The sequence below is a fragment of the Leucoraja erinacea genome, chromosome 10 (assembly GCF_028641065.1).
Source record: "Leucoraja erinacea ecotype New England chromosome 10, Leri_hhj_1, whole genome shotgun sequence".
Classification (NCBI taxonomy): domain Eukaryota; kingdom Metazoa; phylum Chordata; class Chondrichthyes; order Rajiformes; family Rajidae; genus Leucoraja; species Leucoraja erinaceus.
Window position 1 is genome coordinate 22,510,080 of NC_073386.1, and position 20,217 is coordinate 22,530,296.

The 20,217-nt window shown below is 38.5% G+C and overlaps 1 protein-coding gene across 2 annotated transcripts; it reads left to right on the forward strand.

Moving 5' to 3' along the window:
- Positions 1-33: 33 nt before the first annotated feature.
- akr1a1b (aldo-keto reductase family 1, member A1b (aldehyde reductase)) lies at positions 34-16,589 on the forward strand. Of its 2 annotated transcripts, none has more exons than XM_055641682.1 (9): positions 34-167; positions 3,339-3,432; positions 6,667-6,786; positions 8,870-9,021; positions 9,380-9,575; positions 10,016-10,215; positions 12,897-12,969; positions 15,617-15,703; positions 16,179-16,589. In XM_055641682.1, exons 2-9 carry the CDS (start codon positions 3,346-3,348, stop codon positions 16,242-16,244), a joined length of 981 nt encoding a protein of 326 aa, XP_055497657.1. In that variant the 5' UTR covers positions 34-167; positions 3,339-3,345; the 3' UTR covers positions 16,245-16,589. The 2 variants fall into 2 exon arrangements, with proteins under 2 accessions (XP_055497657.1, XP_055497655.1); XM_055641680.1 differs by lacking the exon at positions 34-167 and adding an exon at positions 282-358.
- Positions 16,590-20,217: the final 3,628 nt, after the last annotated feature.

Consider the following 20,217-nt stretch of genomic DNA (forward strand, 5'->3'; position numbering starts at 1 on the left):
GCATACTCGGCGAGCTGTTGACGAAGCGCAACCGGAAACCATTTGACTGCCTGCGTGAGGAGGTTGCGTGGAGCAAGGAAGCGATAGTCACCGGGAGCGGCTGTCACTCGCAGCCACACGGCAGTTCCATCATCGCAGCGAAGACTATTTTTGTGCTTTCAACATTTGTAAGTTTGCATTCTGGAGGTTTTATTGTAGATACAGCAAAAAACTGGAACCTTGAGAGAGAAAAAAAAACAAACAGTCGGATGCACTCATGTGCAGGGTGGAACTGCAGACGCTGGTTTACACCGATGATGGACACAAAATGTTGGAGTAACTCAGCTGGTCACGCAGCATCTCTGGGGAGAAGGAATGGGTCAGTCTGAAGAAGGGTCTCGACCCGAAACGTGCAAGGGAATACGCAGACGAGGTTTCTGTTTGTGAAGGATCCCGACGCGAAAAGTCGTCAGTCCATTTCCCTCCGCAGATAGTCTGACCTGCTGACATCCGGCGAGAGACACAAAATGCTGGAGCTCCGAATTCTTAAAGCAGATTTTTTTTTTTTTTGCATGCGTTTTATTATGTTCTTATTAATCATTCGCCTTTCTATTTGGTGTGCGAAAATAGGAGCAAAGAGGTCCTTCTGCAGTAGTACAGGGCCCCAGTGAGACCACACCTGGAGGATCGTGTACAATTTTGGTCTCCAAATTTGAGGAAGGACATTCTAGCCAAAGATACTAGAGGAGCATCTTTGATTCAAGCTACGGAGGGAATGCAGCGTAGGGTCACTATGTTAATTCCCGGGATGGCGGGACTGTCATATGTTGCAAGAATGGAGCGACTGGGCTTGTATACACTGGAATTTAGAAGGATGAGAAGGGGTCATTGAAACATATAAGGTTATTAAGGGACTGGACATGATAGAGGAAGGAAACATGTTCCGGATGTTGGGGGAGTCTAGAACCAGGGGCACAGTTTAATAATAAGGGGTAGGTAGGCCATTTAGAACAGAGATGAGGAAAATCTATTTCACCCAGAGAGTTGTGAATCTGTGGAATTCTCTGCCTCGGAAGGCAGTGGAGGCCAATTCTCTAGATGCTTTCAAGAGAGTTAGATAGAGCTCTTAAAGATAGTGGAGTCGAGGGATATGGGGAGCCATGATTGTGGATGATCAGCCATGATCACAGTGAATGGCAGTGCTGGCTGGAAGGGCCGAATGGCCTAATCCTGCACCTAATCATTATATTGCATACATTCAATTTCGACCTGTACCACGGGAAAGGAACAACCAGGCGGACACTAGGATGTTCTTAGAACTACCTTCATAAAAAGTGCAACATCCCCAACGACTCGGAAGGTACGTGACTTCAACGTGATGAAGGGCATGGGAACCTGGAGTCCGCGCTTAGAGAGGAAACGAGTCCTGATTAAACGGAAGAAAGAGTAGGCTGCCTGCAAGCCTAACCTTGCTGTCTGTGGAGTTGACATGTTCTCCCTGTGATTGTGTGGGTATCCTCTGGGTGTTCTGGGTGTCCTCCCACGTCCAAACGACGTGCAGGTTTTAGGTTAATTGGCCACTGTAGGGAGAGAAAGTGGGATACCAGAGATGTAGTGTGAAAGGTGAGCGATGATTGGCATAGATTGGGTGGGACGAAGGGCCTGTTTTCATGCTGTAGCTTTCAATTACCTTTAAAGTTTCAGGTGCTAGAAATCCAAAACAAAAACAACCACAGAATCACTTAGCAAGGAAAGCAATGTCAGCGGGGACAAAAATAGACAACATTTTAGGTCAAAGAACCCTCAGATATTGCTTGATATGTGTACTTCCAGCATTTATTATTTTTGTATTATCTTTAATTTGCTAACATAATATGATATCAAGAAAAGGCAGAGAGTGCTGGAGTAGCTCAACGGGTTGGACAGTATAACATGGACAAGTGACGTTTCGGATCGGGATCCTTCTTTAGACTGAATAGTCCTCAGTCGAAAAGTCCTGAGTCTATTTTGGTAAACCAGCACCTGCAGTTTCTCGTGTCTGTATTGTAATATCTAGTAATGTTTTATAACTGCCAATAAGTTAAAGAAAATATACCAATATTGTTAGATCAAGTCAAACGTGGTATGTCCTGAAATGATTTTTTTAACTTGAGGCAATAGGCAGCATATTGTAATTGGTCGTTTGTTGAGAATGTTTAATGTAACTAAATGCTCAGATATGCATCACAGAAATGGGTTTTAGGCAAAATGTATTTACGCAATATCATTATTTTGACAAAACCAATTGTAATGATGAACACCCTTTTCCCCTTTTAAGATAATCCAAATTTGATCAACAGTATTACTCTTTACTAAAGCAGTTTCCCTCCCATCATATTAAATTCTGGGAATATGTTTGGATAATTTCTGATATTAGCAGCATATTTATGAACATTCGCAAATATATTGATTTGTGTACTTTATTTCCAAAGGATGGTAGCTATTTGAAGCTGTACAGTAATTGGATCAGTAATCGTTACAAAAATAACTTGCCAATAAGAAACAAATGAAGAAAAAAAATCTAAAATCTGCACATCTTTGAAATCTCTCCCGAATATTGTTTATCCTGTAGAAGAGATAATTTGGAGGTTGGAAATGTCGTTCATTCATGAGTGCTTCGTTTCAATTTTTAAGGGCCAGCATGCAAAAGATTTTTATCCAATGTTTATGGCCAAACCAAATCTTTCAGAAACTACCATAAGGTAAAAAGTAGGAATGTATATCTTTGAACTTTGGTATTTGGTGCATAAAGAAATGCATGAATTATATTGTCTGAGGAGGGGCCAAACCAAAGCATTGCCTATCCATTGCCTCCACAGATGCTGCCTGTCCCGCTAAGTTACCTCAGCATATTGTTTTGTTCAAGATTCAAGACAGAGAAACATTCTCTGTTTCTTTTTTCACAGGTGATGTTTAACCTGCTGAACCTTCCATTTTCTCATTGAAATTCAGATTTTAAGCATTTGCAATTTTCTTTTGGCTTTTGTTTAAAATATTTGGTCCCTCATCAGCCATGGCTGGCATACCTATTGCATTTGAGTGGAATTGCTAATTTATGTAAAAATGTTTTCTACTTTTACTGTCTTTAATTTAAAAATGTCAAATGTGATTTTCATTTTTATTATTACTTTAATTATTCTGAATTGTGTGGTCACTGTGGAGGTGGACAAGGTGCATTAGGACGTGAACGCAAGGTGTGTGCTGAATACTGCACAATCTGTTCTCTTTTGCCAACTTAATTTATATGGTTTTCTCTTGGTACTAATGTGTGAACTATCAAAAGTAGAGTGCATTGATTTGTGCAATTTCTTCTTGTTTAGGGCAAAAATGTCTACTACTAATTATGCTGTGCTCAATACTGGACAGAAGATGCCTCTCATTGGGCTGGGGACATGGAAGAGTGCGCCTGGTGAGGTAATCCATCTGGCAAAATATGATCAACTTTATCTTTGAGAACCATCAATTGAATTTGGAGTGTAATGTTGTGTAGCCATCCTATTATAGTTTATTTTCCTCTCTGCTTTTTTCTAATTTTATTGAATGTACAGGTATATATCATGTTAGCCTTCAGGGTGAATATTGGCAGACGCCTCAGTTGTGTAACAGCTTTGACTGAACTGTACCCTCGGCTGAGATGGACAGAAGCATACTTCCAGCAAATCTGTTTCTGATGAATTGAAATGTTCTTTTCAAAAACGTGGCCATAGGTTTAGAGTGTTTCAAAGGATTTTCCTAGTTTATTATACTCTCCTTCAGTGAACTTCCTTTTGGATGTCCTTGTCCACAGATTGTTGTAGCTTGAGGATTCGGAATCATCATGGATCTTCAATCCCAACCATTTTGAAAGACAGAAATATTAATGTAATCTCAAGTTATAAAATAGAGTTTTAAGTTCATATGCATTGATCTACAGGCCATTCCCAGGAAATGTTTATAGTCGGATGTAAGTCAATTTTGTCTACGTTTTAAAAAAATACACAAAAGTCACTTAGTACAATGTAATTAATTACATCCAAAGCACATAAGAATGAAAATAAATAACAATAACTATAGGTGGAGAGAGAGGAGGCAAGTGCTATTATTCATAGGAACAAACTAATGTATGTATTTGGGATTTATGAATTTAATATTATATAGGGGCTTGATCATATATAGCGGGGTCCATGAGCCATGTGTTCATAATGTGGGTGGGAATAAGCAGTAAATTCAACAAAATTTGCACATTTACCAATTAACAGAAACATAATGAGAATGTGCTTTCATTGTCTTTGGTATTCATACAAAAATTAACAGGAAGCTGCTCATTCTTTTATCTTCGCAATCCATCCTTGTCTTTTTATCCTCTGTGGACATCATCTAATTGTCACAGGATGGATTTCATTATTGACTTGCCATGAAGTGAATGTTTATAGTCTGAAGAACAAAGCAGGTCTTCCTGATATATTTAAGTCTCCTAAAAAATAAAACAGTTGTTTATTTGATACATCAAAATGACCATTCTTATTTGTCATGTGATAAACTAGGAATATTAAGTGTGAAAGGTTATCCCACTGTACAGGACTTTTATGGTTTGTTTCCTACAAAGCCAATACCAAAACTTGTAATGTTGTCATTTTTTCTTCCTTTCCTAAATTTATTGGAAGGTAGTCATCAGTAGGTATTATGAACACTCTTCTATATCACTGCTTTTATAATACCACAGAATGTTAGAAAAGCCAGAGAATGTTGGAAATGTCAGAAAGCTGGCTGGCAAAGTACCAAAAAGCTAACTGGCAAAATAACATACTGTTGAAAACAGGAAACTGGCAAGCTTCTGTTTTCCTTGTTTTTGCCGTTTGCTGGTGTTTGCACTTTTTATATCTGCAGCTGATCCTTAAAAAAAACTTGCTAATTAAATGGTATCATTGAGTGCAAAATGTCCCGTTTCCTCTCTCCTGCCTTGTTAACATTTTACCTTTCAAGAATGCTTGCAGATCAAAGAGTAAGCCCAAAATGCTTCGCTAATCTACAAAACGCCAATAATTTGATTGTCAATTTTCCACATGTCATCCCTGACATTTTTCAAATCTTGCTAAAATGCTAAAAAAAAGAATTTTGATCTAATATCCAATTTAAACTTGCTAAAGCTAAAAAAAATTTGTCTAATCCAGCCAAAACTTGCAATGTTGTCAACCTTAAATTTTGCATTGATTCTGTTTTTAAAGAAAAAATGTATGCTTGAGTGCTGAAATTAACATTGGCTACGTGGCATGGATATTAATCTGTGGTAAACAGTTCTGTTCTCCAGTTTCTTTACTTTGTCTCTCATTACAACCCACATAAATCTTATTTGGCATTCATTCTGTATTACAACTGTGCACTATTCAAGAGGGATGGCACCCTTAAGGATTTGGGAGTTTCGTTGTGCAACCAAAATGACAAGATAAAGCTTTGCTGTGAGGGAGAAATTATTTTCTTTTGAATAGCAGCATAAATAACATTGATAAATCAACAAACTGTGCCTCTTAAGGCCCTGTCCCACTTTCCCGAGCTACTCACAAATTCTCCCGAGTTTTCCCCTTGATTCAAACTCGGAGATGCCAGCCGTAGGTTCTCCGGGCTATATTTTTTACTCGTGGACATTTTTCAACATGCTGAAAAAACGTCCCGACTTACCTGATGCCCCAAGTACCTACGGCTGGCATTACGATCCGCTACGAAATATCTACGGACTCGCTACGGACATTCTCCGAGTTTGAATCAAGGGGGAAACTCGGGAGAATACGTGAGTAACTCAGGAAAGTGGACAGGGCCTTTAATGTCCTGTACGCTCTGCCTCTGATAGACAGCAAGATGACCTTGCATTAGAAAACTAAAACTTTTTTTTGAAAAAATGCTTAATGGTAAATATTCTTTTAGGACCCATCAGTATACATACTTTATAAATAAATCAGCTGTGAAGAGAGATTCAATGTCAGCTAATGCTAATCATCCTGGAAAGTTTTCTCAACCTTTGTTCATCAATCACCTTTCACCGCCTCAAAAAAAAACTCAAATCAAATTAGTAAGACACGACTTGCTGTGTACGAAGTCATGCTGACTGTCCTTAACCCATTGTCTTCCAAATGGGAGTAAACCCTATCCCGAAGAATCCTCCATAACTTTCCAACTGCTGACGTGAGGCTCACCGTCCTATAATTTTCTGGATTTGACTTTGAACATTCAGTCCCTAAATGATTTCTTGTTCTCTGAATTTACTAGAATAGTAGATTTCTTTTGCCCAGAATTGTACATTAGTACTTCTTTGCAAAGCTGTGCATCAGTAGGGTCATGTTTAACAGCTACAAATTGTAGCTACGAACATTACCAATGGATAGGAATTCTGAAACCTTTACTTTGTCCTGCTATATACTTTTGAGATAACAGATTGAAGTATTGCCAGGCTGTTATTATGTATTGAATTTACTCACTAAGGTGTAAAAATTGCTGTGAATTACATATAGCTTCTTATATCATCTTTGCTCGGTATGCTCTATCACTCTGCCAAGAAATATTGCATTATGGGGTGGTTGAGATTAACAATGTTTGAAATAGCAATTCATCCTTAATATTTCTGCAGAAAATAAGCTTTAACTGTCAGTAGTGATTACATTTGCTCTTTTTGCCAAGGTAAAAACAGCTGTTGAGAATGCTTTAAAGATTGGTTATCGTCATGTGGACTGTGCTGCAGTGTACAATAATGAGGCTGAAATAGGAGACCTTTTTAAAGAAATAATTGGTGTTGACAAGGTATGATCTAAAAATTGTTGCATGGATAAGAATCAGATATGTGTTTGTTTGGAAGTATCTCATAAAATGAAATGAAATATGGTGGGCCATCTTCAAATGACTGGACTATATATGTCGGTTTTCTGCATGTTTTTGATCCTTTTCAGTTTAATCAAAAATTATTAAACTTGTTTAAAGGTAATCTCAGAATATTTTACTGGTAAAATATTTTTACCAAATAGGAGATCAGTGGGCAAAATTAGGGCACATGTAGCCCTCACTCAGAGGACATCAGGAAAGGCATGGGAGTATAGATAAGTCTTTAGTCTTGACTTAAAAGAGTCAATGGAGGGGGCAGTTCTGATGGGAATGGGGATGCTGTTCCACAGTCTAGGGGCTGCAACCGCAAAGGCGCAGTCGCCCCTGAGCTTATGCCTAGACCGTGGGATATTCAGCAACCCCAAGTCGGCCGATCTGAGGGGCCTGGAGGTGGAGTGGTGGGTGAGAAGACTTTTTATGTAGGTGGGGGCAAGCCCATTGAGGGCTTTGTAGACATGGAGGAGAATCTTGAAGTTTATATGGAACCGCACAGGGAGCCAGTAGAGAGAGGCCAGGATCGGGGTGATGTGGTCCCTTTTTCTGGTGCCCGTCGGGAGTCTTGCTGCGGCGTTTTGGACCAGTTGCAGGCGGGACAGGGAAGATTGGCTGATGCCAGTGTAAAGGGAGTTGCAGTAATCTAGGCGGGCGGAGATGAATGTGTGGATGATCTTTTCCAGGTCATCAAACTGGAGGAATTTTTTTATTTTAGCTATCGTCCGAAGCTGAAAGAAGCTAGCTTTTACCACAGCATTGACTTGTTTGTTAAATTTCAGTGCCGAGTCAAATATCACGCCAAAGTTTTTGTGACGTGAGGTTTGAGTAGTAGGGTAAGGCTTCCAAGGCTGTCTGCTATCATTTTGATTGAGTCCGAGGGGCCGAGAAGGATGACCTCAGACTTACTCTCGTTTAGTTGGAGGAAGTTCTGGCCCATCCAACACTTTATATCCTCGAGGCAGTGGGTAAAGTTAAACAGATTTGATTGGTTTTTGGGCTTCAGGGGGAGATAGAGTTGGGTATCGTCTCAGGAGCACTAGAAGGAAATGCCGTGCCTTTCAATGACTTGGCCCAAGGGGAGCATATACAGGGAGAAGAGAATGGGGCCAAGGATGGACCTTGTGGAACCCCACAGCAGAGATTAGCTGGGGAGGAGAATGAGTTGCTATGTTGTCTGCAGGACTGCAGGAAAGGGGTACTGATTGGGGATGATCAGCCATGATCACATTGAATGGCGGTGTTGGCTCAAAGGGCCGAATGGCCTACTCCTGCACCTATTGTCTATAAATAAATGCAGCTTTTGATAAGTGTAAATTTGACTGCTGCATTGAAAAGTTTACCGACTGCAGGACAATGAATGATGAATTCAGGAATTCATAGCCACAGATGGATGTGGAGGCCAAGTCAATGGATATTTTTGCGGCAGAGATTAACAGATTCTTGATTAGTAAGGATATCGGGGATTATGGGGTGAGGGCAGGAGAATGGGGTTGAGAGGGAAAGATACATTTGAATGGCGGGGTTGACCTGATTGGCCCAATGGCCTAATTCTGCTCCTAGAACTTATGAACGTATGATTGATCATACTGCTGGAGAATGCCATGTAAACCTAATTTTTCTGTCTGCTGGCCAACATCCTGAAGTTTTTTAACTTTTATAATAATCATGCAGCATAATATTGATTAACCGTTCTACTTGGTTCATGTGATCAGTTTGTTGTGCTGTTGGATTACCCTCAATAATGAAATTCATTGTGTCATTTGTGTTAACATTCCAAAATAACTTGTCCCATGTTAACTATTGTTTTCATGTTTACTGGTAAAAATCATACCGCACCAATAAATCAAAAATATTTTTTAAAAATTGGATGGCAGTGATTCAGATTTGGAAATTAAAATTTGAATGATTGGACTTTTTGACACCTAGCATTCAGCAATTGGGTAACAGAGTTGATTGAACGTCCAAGCTAACTAACAGATTTAACTTCTGTATCATATTGTTTCTCTTGCAGATGGTAAAACGTGAAGAACTTTTTGTAACCTCCAAGTTGTGGAATACCAAGCATCATCCTGAAGATGTGGAACCTGCCTGTCGTAAATCTCTGGAAGACCTGAAGCTTACTTATCTGGATTTGTACCTCATTCACTGGCCTTATGCCTTTAAGTAAAATATAATTTATATCTATTTTTCTTGTGTGGTTTGGATGGTTATTTATGACCTTGCAATAACGTGCTTTTAGTTTTGTAAATGGACTGCATATGTATTTAAAAAATACCCATTGTAGCAGGTTCCTTGCCTGTTAAAAGTCTTGCAGGGAATTATATCACAAAATTGGATTTGCATTCATTGATATCCGCAGCAATGTGAGTTTGTAAACAGTTTATATAAATATAATAGTTAGTTATATATATAACTTGTATAGGTTATATAACATAATAGTTATAAGATGCACATTTTCTATTCATATGTATCTATGTTGTATTATTGATGTTTTCAATTATCAATTTTGTGTGGTTTGCAGAAAAGGTGACAGCTGCTTTCCAAAGAATCCTGATGGCACAATGCAATATGATAATATTGATTATAAGGAAACTTGGAAAGCCATGGAGAGATTAGTAGAAAAGGGCTTGGTGAAAGCTATTGGACTCTCGAATTTCAACAGTCAACAGATTAATGATGTTATCGCTGCAGCTACTATTAAGCCTGCAGCGTTGCAGGTTAGAAATGTTATTGTAATTGGAATCCTATCCAGTGAATCAGTTGTATATAATGCTTATCACTTTTCCTAAAATAGATACTAATTTCTTTGGACTTGTAAGATTGATAAATAATTTATATGTGCCATTTGTATTCCAAAATATATTGAGCAAAGCAACTGTTTGAACTAAATGTACAGGTACATTCACAATTTGTGATAAAGGTTTATATACTGATATTGCATAATGTTCACAAAAGATGTCCACAACTAAATAATTGCCATAGCTAACATACCTGAATGATTTATGGGTATTTGGGGAAAGAATTCCAATAAACTTAGCAAATTCTTTCTAAATGTATCCAATAAATTATCTTGTATTTAAATCAAAAGTTTTTTTAGATCCATTATCTCAAATCTTGATTATATTACCCATGACCTTTCTTTCTTTGTTATTCCCAGGTAGAATGCCATCCGTACTTAGCACAAAATGAGCTGATCGGACATTGCCAGAAATATGGAATAATAGTTACAGCCTATAGTCCGCTTGGTTCCTCTGATCGCATGTGGAAAGCCGCAGATGAACCAGTTTTACTAGAAGATGCTAATATTAAAACTATTGCTAATGAACATGGGAAATCACCTGCTCAAGTGTTGCTCAGGTACAAGATTTCAAAACCACATTTTTAAATTAGCATAAGATTTTAAACCAACTTAAATCGATACTTCAAACTTCAATAACACATAGGAAATAAAAAGCATGTTAATTTGTTTTAAAAGTTTATTTTTAAAACAACACAACCATATATTTTCTGGGAAAATCTATATTTTCAGAAGATTTGCACAGTAATCAGATATCAAATAGACTGGGACAGATGTATCGATTCACTAGACGTGCATCTGCTGCTTGTATGGCCTATCCATTAGAGAAATTTGCCCTCCAATTGTAATTTAAAAACCTTTTTAATGCTCATTTTTCTTCTATTTTGTTTCCCCCCCATCTTGCAAAAGTGCATACAGGTCGAAAACCAATTTTCCGACACCCTTGGTTCCAGAGCTTTACCATATTAACTGTTTCACCGGACCAACAGAGGTTACGTAATAAAGACACAATACGTCTCTGACCCACCTGTGTCTCACAAGCACCATGGACTGCTAAATTAAATAAATATTAAATGCCAATTATAATTAAAAATGCATGTTTACAACAAATCTTGCATTTCTTGGGCACCAGTTAAGGAGTTGTCCACGGAAGTCTTGATGCGGGTTGGTTCGGATCGATGGTGCTGCTATCCCGGCAGGACTACCAGACCAACCCCAACAATTAGAACCATCGGTCCTGCATACACACTGAACTTTTTCTTTCTCTCGTTTATCATATTGTTTACAGTGTTCTATGTTTACGTATTCAGTTGTGCTGCAGCAAGTAAGAATTTCATTGTTCTATCTGGGACATATGACAATAAAACACTCTTAACTCTCTTGACTTTTGAAATTAGTCTGTCCTGTCGTGTCAGAATTTTATAAGTTCCAATGTTCTCATTCTTCTAAACTCTTGTGAATATAAGCCCCAAAATCTTTCTTCAAATATCAGTCCTACCATCCTAGAATCAATCTGGTAAACTTTGCTGCACTCCTTACATTCAAAGCACATCCACCCCAGGGTTGTGTAGGACACGGAGGGAGAACTGTTGCGCAAAGTGGTGGATGACGGTGCAAACAAGTGCTGAAGACCACGGCCTTTGCCATTTCTTCTTTTGCCACCATTAACAGACATGTGTACACCTCATCTGTACCATGTAATCTATCCACTTGAGTACACCCAGCCTTCTAGTATGGTTGAAGAAGGGTATCGACCCGAAACGTCACCAATTCCTTCTCTCCAGATATGCTGCCTGACCCGCTGGGTTACTCCAGCATTTTGTGTCTACCTTCGATTTAAACTAGCAGTTCTTTCCTACACTTCTAGTCTGTTTCTCAGTTTGTAGTTTATCAAGAATTTAAATTGCATCTACCTTTTGAGATTCGTGATTGGCATTGTCCTTTCATGTTGGACTCTTATTAGTTGGGGGTGAATAGGCATTGATAAATTCTTGGCACTAGAACATTGATCTACTTTGTATTTGATATTTTACTATATCTTAAGAGATTACCTTTTTGAATTTGAGGTTTATTTAAAAAAGTCAGTCAAGTCAAAGTAACTTTATTGTCAATTCAATTATGCAACAGTAGTTACACATAGGATCAAAATTACGTTTCCCCATACTCCAATGTGCAAGTAATATTAAAAACATGACAGACAACATATCAATAAAAATAGACAATAGACATACATTATTTAAAATATTAAAATATTCACAGTATGCCAAAATGTAGCAAAACCTTTGAGGTATTTTAAACAGGGTGCAACAATGAAAGGTGCAATATAGAAAAAGTGCAAATTCCGTACTGGAGACATTGAGCCAAAGTTATTTTCACAGTTTGTTGTCTTTGTTTGGGTACTGTTCATGGAATTTACTTAAGTGTGTTGAGTAGTCTGATGGCCTGAGGGAAAAAGCTGTTTTTGAATCTGGTGGTTTTGCTCCGCATGCTGCGGTAGCGCTTACCGGAAGGTAGGAGGGTGAACAGTTTGTGTGCTGGGTGAGTGGTGTCTTTGATAATATTGCTTGCTCTCTTGCGACAGCGAGAAGGGTATAGGTCCTGGATTGCTGGTTGGGGTGATCTGGTGATCTTCTCAATTGTCCTCGCCACTCTCTGTAGGGCCTTCTGGTCAGCAGCAGAGCAACTGCCATACCAGACTGAGAGACTGCTGGTAAGAATGCTCTCAATGGCACCCCTATAAAAGGTCGTGAGGGCAGAGGGGGGGAGGTCAGCTCTCCTCATTCGTCGAAGGAAGTGGAGGCGTTGCTGTGCCTTCTTAACTAGGGAGATGGTGTTGGTGGACCATGTCTGATCATCTGTGATGTGCACTCCCAGGAACTTGGTGCTTTTCACAGACTCCACTGCACTGCCATTGATGGTAGGTGGGGTGTGTGTTGTCTGTTTCTTCCTGAAGTCCACAGTTATTTCTTTTGTTTTGTTGACATTGAGTTGAAGGTTGTTGATATCACGCCAGTTGATGAGTTGTTGAACCTCCTCTCTGTAGGCTGAATCGTCATCGTGGCTGATGAGGCCCACCAAAAAGACTTTTGAAGTAATATTTAACAAAAAGTTGTATACAATAGACCCTTTGCAATCTCTTTAAAACTTGGACATCTGCCACCTTGCTTTGTAGTTTGTTAATGTTTTAATTCCTGAATAAAAGTTGTCGTTTTCACTCCATTTATTTCTATGTATCCTGCAGGTGGCAGGTACAGCGTGGAGTTGTAGCCATTCCCAAGAGTGTCAATGCAGCACGAATTGCACAGAACCTGCAGGTAACTTGATATTTTGCAGGTGTTTATACTGAGTGTCTCCTATTGTTCCATGTGTAGCAAATGAATATTAAGATTGAAAATTAATTGGTTGTAGAAAGCTTTGTTTTTAATGCAATAATCCCCATTTTTCACATTGATTATCGATGCGAGTTCCCACATTCTGCTCGTTAATTTATCCATGCGGGGAGGAATTAACTTTTTTCTCTCTTGTAGCAACTAACTGTTCCTTGAATGATCCTATAGTTTTTTCAGTGTTGGTGAGTGAAGTGTATCCAGTTTTTTTCTATAAACCACTAACTGCACTGGTATCTTAGTTTTCTCTATTTTCACTGTTTTAGCACTTTTTTCATGGGTACAGAATGATCCCTACTTTAATTTAATTTGAAAATAATTCAATACACATTAGTTATTCCCTGCTGATCGATTCTGTCCTCTGCCTGCATATTAAATAATATTACTTCATTTCAATTGAATTTAGGGTGCACTATGGTGCATCTGGTAGAACTGCTGTTTCTCATTCAAGACCCATGTTCGATCCTGACCTCGGGTGCTGTCTGTGTGGAGTTTCCACCTCCCTATGGGTTTCCTTTAGGTACTTGAGTTTCCTCCCACATCCCAGACATGCAGATTTGTAGGTTATCTAAACAAAATATTGGTTTGCAACAAGTCTCTACTGTTTCAATCTTTTTTTTTTCTTTTTGGAGTCATAAAGTCTTCGGTCTCCCAGAGGATTTATTTTTATTAATTCATTCAGCAATGTATGTGGTTTCTTTTGAATTTGCTTAATTTTTGGAAAGTTTTTTATGCTAGTTATTCTGCATATATATTTTTAAAGATATTCCCCCTCTATAGTAGTATTATTGAATGGCCTTATGCAAAGTTTATTTTTTGTAGATTCGTAAAATAATATTAATAACATAGACAATGATCTTTCAGCTCATTATGTCCATGCATGCATCTTGAATCAATCCATTTAGATCGAGAACACCTTAAAATTACTTTCCTCAGAGTAGTTATACAGTTTCCTTCTGAAAGCTCTTACCACCTATTTCCAGCAGCCATAATCCGTTATTATCCCTTGCTATTTCTCCATTTTAAAGAAAATTTCTTGTTTTCCTTTTTTTTTTAATTTTAAATCACTCTATCTGTGCCTCCTGGTCCTGAACCATCCATATAATTATTTCCTTATTTCAAACTTCCTATTTCTATCTCTAAGAAGAATTTACTTTCTCCAAACTAATTATGTAGATGTAGCTGCTCATTCCTGGAATTTACAAGATGGTATTACAAAAATTTCCAAATAACCAAAACTGGATGCAGTGTCTACTGGTAGCCCAACTGATATTTTGTAGTTTCTAAATAGCTTCTCTTTGTTCATAATGCGTACCTCCACAGGAAGCCCAAGATTCTTTTAAGTTTTTAACAATGCTCTCAACATATGCTTCCATTATCAATATTTATGAATATAAATATTGGAATCTCTTCTGTCTTCCACCTATCAGATACTTGGTCTATATTGTGTCGGTGATGCTTCTGCCAAAATGCATCATTCAGTTTTCTTTGAATTTCATCTGCCACCTGTCTGCTCATTCTACTATCCCAAATCGAGTTTTATTGTGTCAATCGCTATGTACCACAGAAGATTTGTCATATGAAATTAATGCAGGTAGATAAAGCAGTGAAAAAGTCATTTGATATGCATGTTTTCATTGCCCAAGCCATTGAGTATAAGTTAAGATGACATATTGTGACTTGCAAAACACTAGTTACACTGCACTTCAGATTCAAATTAGTTATCATATACACCAGCTAATAATGAAATTCCTTATTCATGTGGAGCTTGTGGAATAAACGGCACTGTGTTCTTTTATCAGCTTGTCCAAAAGGTTAGTTATCCATTCTTTGAGATTTGCAACTTTTCGTACATCAGTCTGTATTTGCATGGTCTTGCATTCTCCTTTTAAGAATAGGAATACTTTATTGCCACATGTGATGAGGCACAGTGAGATTCTTTGCTTGCATACACAATGTGTACAAATAGCAGCCACCTACAGTGTTGACAAAGTTACAAAGCACGCCAGCTCCCCCTTTTGTTCCCCCTCCCCACCAGCACCACCACAGCGGTTCGCCCACAACAGGTCCCCATTGTCCTTTGTTCCCCCCCCCCCCCCCCCCCCCCCCATTGTCCATTGTTCTTCCTCTCTCCCCTCATGGCGGTCTCCCCACGCCATGTTTTGCAATGAAGTGACATTTGTAGTTATTCATTCAAATCAATGTAACTGAATTTCAGATGATGTTTAATGTGCAGATATTATTACCCCCTCATGCTTATTGCCTTAATGGAAAATATATATACCAAAATTTCCTAGTAGACATTGTTGTCCAAGGCAGAAACTACACGATCTTTAAAGCTGTCAGTTCTACCTATGCTTTATATTCTGGATAATGGAGATAATTAACCAAAATTCTGCTTGGGTTATGTATAACATACTAGTTCCCTTTCCCTCCCCACCCACCCCATACTCTTTGTCCAATTTATTTATAAAAAGTGGAATTGCTGTTTTATCACATTGTTATTTCTTTAGGAATAACTTTAAATAACATTCAAGACATTGTTTTGCCATTTTTATTCCCCTTCCACCCTCAGGTGTTTGATTTTGCACTAACTGAAGACGAGATGAAAACAGTTGGAAATCTCAATAGAAACTGGCGGTATATTGTTCCTAAGATAGTGGTAAGTGTTCATAGCTTTCTCCAATGTACTTCCAACCCTTTCAACAATTTCATAGTTTAGTTTATTATTGTCACATGTATTAAAGTACAGTGAAAAGCTTTTTGTTGCGTCTATCTAGTCAACGAGACTACATGATTACAATTAAGCTGTCCAGTGTACATAAGCAGGATAAAGGTATTTAGTGCAAGATAAACTCTTGATTAATTAGGTAAATGGTAGGTCAGGACCACACTCTAACAGGTAAAGGGACGATATAGTGCTTGATAACAGCTGGGAAGAAACTGTCCCTGAATCTGGAGGTGTGTGCTTTCAAACTTCTGTATCTCTTCCCTGGTGGGATAAGGGAGGAGTGACTGCGGTGAGACTAGTCCTTTGTTATGCTGGTTGCCTTGCCAAGGCAGCATGAAGTGTAGATCAACTTGTGTTTCATATTTGTGTGGAGAATTTGCCAAAATTTTACTTTTTTTGTTAACAGGTTGACAACAAATCTGTATTCAGAGACGCGCTGCATCCTCATTATCCTTTCAACGATCCATACTAGTGACATTGGGATGAGCCATTGCTGCCTTAGTGGTTTTATTGGTGTATAAATCGATTTTGCTGATGATATTGAATACTTCTCATCATTTAGAAACAGTATTGGGTTGCTTTTTAAATAATCTCTGTTAAATGACTCAATTAAAAATGCTAATATTTGATGGCAAATAAAATTAACTCTTGCAGAAGATTAACCTTAGTTCAGATCATCCTTTTCTCATTCTCCTTGATTTGTCTTGTTTAGTTCGGTATTCACCCAGCCCAACACAGTGTATGTGTTTTTCTATCTGTAGCTTTGAGGAGTGAAAATGTACATATAATCTGCAATAAAATATATAACTTCAAAATATGTATTTTCTAGATTTGAAGAATTATTTTTTGTCAATAATAGAATAATTACTCTGGGTCATGTAAGACATTTGTGTACATGAACCAACTTTAAACATACAAAATTTGCTTGAAAATGGTCATCTAATCAAGAAAACATTTTCATAAGCTATTGGCTCAATTCTGATTTAGGAGAAAGTTAATTCAGCTGATTGGTCTCTTGATTCCTGATATGAATAAATTGAAAGTAATATTTGCATGTAAAACAGTAAACATGCTTCAGTCGGAAATTTATATGAACTCTCCTTCATCTGAGAATTTAATACTTTACTAATCATCCCACCAGGGATGGGGAACTCTGAAAATTGTGCTCAATGAAAAAATATCACTATATCTAAAATTGATAAGATGAATTAAAAAAGACTAATGAAATACAAGCATAAATGTACTAATTAATTCAAATGTGCAGGTTTCTGAATTAATCAGAAAATAATGTCATGCTTATTACTGCAATCCAATTACAGTATAAATAGAAAATGAAACCCTCTTATATTCAGATCATAAATGAATTAGTATCTTGTGGCAATGTTACACTTTTTACAAAATATTTTGATGTCTTCAGCTTTAAATACAAGATAAGTTTATAAATAAATGTATATTTTATTTACTACGCAATCATAATGGCATTCAACCATCAGAAATGCAGAGTTCAGGTGCTGCATGTTTAATGCCTACTTCAGTTCAGACTATTATGAATCTGGTTTTATGGGAGAAGACAGCAATTTTTAGGCACAGCAAAACCACTTTCTAGCCAACAAAGTGCTTTGAGCTGGAATCTCAATTCAGGATATTCAGTACATAATTTGTGCACCAATTTCCACAAACACTATGCAAATTATCGAAAGTGGACAAAATGCTGGAGAAACTCAGCAGGTGAGGCAGCGTCTATGGAGCGAAGGAAATAGGCAATGTTTCAGGTCAAGACCCTTCTTCAGACTGATGTGAGGTGTGGGTGGGGGGGCGGGAAGAGGAAATGAAGAGGCGGAGATAGTGGGCTAAGGGGAGGAGAAAGCAGAGACTACCAGAAATTAGAGGTCAATGTTCATACCGCTGGGATGTAAACTGCCCAAGTGAAATATGAGGTGCTGCTCCTCCATTTTACAGTGGGCCCCACTCTGGCCATGGAGAAGGCCCAGGACAGAAAGTTCGGATTCGGAATGGGAGGGGGAGTTGAAGTGCTGAGCCACCGGGAGGTCCGGTAGGTTATTGCGAACCGAGCGGAGGTGTTGGGCGAAGCGATCGCCAAGCCTACGGTGAGGTTGGAGGAGGTGCAGGTGAACCTCTGCCGCACCTGGAAAGAATGCTTACGTCCTTGAATGGAGGGGGGAGGGTAAAGCGACAAGTGTAGCATTTCAGTGCAAATTATCAGTTATTTTGTGTTGAATGGTGGATAAATACTGACAAGGCTAAGAGAAATCACTTTATTTCAAAGGGTATCTTCAATGCCAATCTGACAAAGTTAATTGGACTTGGTGGTCTGATTTTTCAACTGGACAATGGTACCTTTCAATGGTCAATGGTTCTTTTATTGTCACTTGTACCAAAGGTACAATGAAATACATTTTTTATATATATATATATATGTCAGTGCAATTATTGCCATACATAACAACAATCCCCAATTAAGTACCCCATGCCTAGAAACAGCCCAAATCACATTTTTGCTTATAGAGGATTGATTAAAGTCATCCCAAGAAGCAAATTAAATATGTAAAATAACCGACTTACACCATGTTTTGTCCCGTACTTAAGATCTGTCACATTGTAGGCGTTGACGGCGTTAGAAGTCGCTTTTTATTTTAATATAATGATTAAATTGTCTCGCGATTTAAAAAAAAAAAAAAATCGGGAATGGAAGTCGGAACGATTTTTCTGCAGCAGTTAGCAGCCCGAGGAAATCCGCCTCGAACAGGCGGTAAAAAACTGGATTTAAATCCCGCCCCCCCTCAAAGGCGCCAAAGTCACGCAGAACTGCAGTGCCGCTGAAGGTAAGTTTTGTAACATCGCTACTATATTCTGAACTCTTTTTCCTTCTCTTCACTCTACCTATTGTACCTGAGTTTAGATTAATTGTAATAATTTGATTTGTGTGAATAGCTTGCAAAATAAATCTTTTCACTATATGTCGCTACATGTGACATGTAGGTTTATAGGCCTAACACAGGAAAATTGGATTAGTATTAGTTAATCACGATTAGTATGGATGATGAGCTGCAAGGGCCTATTCCTGTGATGTATGTTTCTACGGCTATGAACATACTCACATAAAACAGGGTTGCCACATTCCACTCAATGAACCAGAATCTTAGTTCCTGCACTCCCTTTAAACCCATCAAGGTCCCATTCTTTATTAAAATTTATTGGATTCTGTTTTCTTCCTTCCATTAAAATTACATGATATACTTAAGAGCCGTCTCTATCCACATCTTCCACCACCATGTACAAATTAGTGCAACAACAAAATATTGTAAAAGTACTCAAATCTGAAAATATCCAGATTAGGCAACTAGAAGAAAAAATGTTTTCAACTTTTCAAGACTGTGACTGCTCCTATCAGTGGGAGATGCTGCTCCTGAATATTTCCAGCATTTAAAATTTTTCAATTTATGTCTTCAACTGGCAATCTAAAGGATATATATTTTGTTTTTGATTTGTATTTCCTGTGTCTGCAATTTTACTTTGCTCATCGGCTTTACTTTCTTTAATTTGTTTCTACTTATTCAATAGACAATAGACAAAAGATGCGGGAGCAGGCCATTTGGCCCTTCGAGCCAGCACCGCCATTAAATGTGATCATGGCTAATCACCCACAATCAGTAATCCGTTCCTGCCTTCTCCCCATGTCCATTGACTCTGCTATCGTTAAGAGCTCTATCTAACTCTTGAAAACATCCAGAGAACCGGCCTCCACCACCCTCTGAGGCAGAGAATTCCACAGGCTCACAACTCTCAGTGTCTAAAAATATTTCCTCATCTCCGTTCTAAATGGCTTACCCCTTATTCTTAAACTGTGGCCCCTGGTTCTGGACTCCCCTAACATCGGGAACATGTTTCCTGCCTCTTGCATGTGCAAACCGTTAATAATGTTTCAATAAGATCCCCTCATCCTTCTAAATTCCAGAGTATACAAGCCCAGCCGATCCATTCTATCAACATATGACAGTCCCGCCATCCCGGGAATCAACCTTGTGAGCCTACGCTGCACTCCCTCAATAGGGGGGTTGCACGTAAGGTCACTGGGTCATAGGGCTTGATGCACGGAGCCGCTCAATCCATCTGGAAGACATCCGTAACTTCCGGTATATGTTATTAATGCAAGAAACGCGTACTTTCCGACCTGTTAAAAACCGCCAAAATGTTGAATTTTTGCGCTGTGAAAAATTGTGGAAGTCGGGGTAAGTGTGAGACATGTACCCAACTTCAGAATTCCAAAAGTGAAGCGAAATGAAGGTAAAGAGAAGCGAGAACTGAAGGGACAACAGCAGCTAAATTGCTTGGCGAACATTGGCTGTGCAGATATCAGAATTGAAAATATTGGGAATTATCGCGTTTGCTCACTGCATTTCATCAACGGTAAGGCATTGTGTTTT

What these genes read in the sequence shown, in the direction of transcription:
- akr1a1b (XM_055641680.1), top strand. Translation starts at nt 294, where the DNA reads ATGATGGACACAAAATGTTGGAGTAACTCAGCTGGTCACGCAGCATCT. An exon ending in TTAAGCCTGCAGCGTTGCAG is followed by an intron (nt 9,576 to 10,015) that starts GTTAGAAATGTT and finishes TGTTATTCCCAG; the next exon opens with GTAGAATGCCATCCGTACTT. An exon ending in ATATTGTTCCTAAGATAGTG is followed by an intron (nt 15,704 to 16,178) that starts GTAAGTGTTCAT and finishes TTTTGTTAACAG; the next exon opens with GTTGACAACAAATCTGTATT.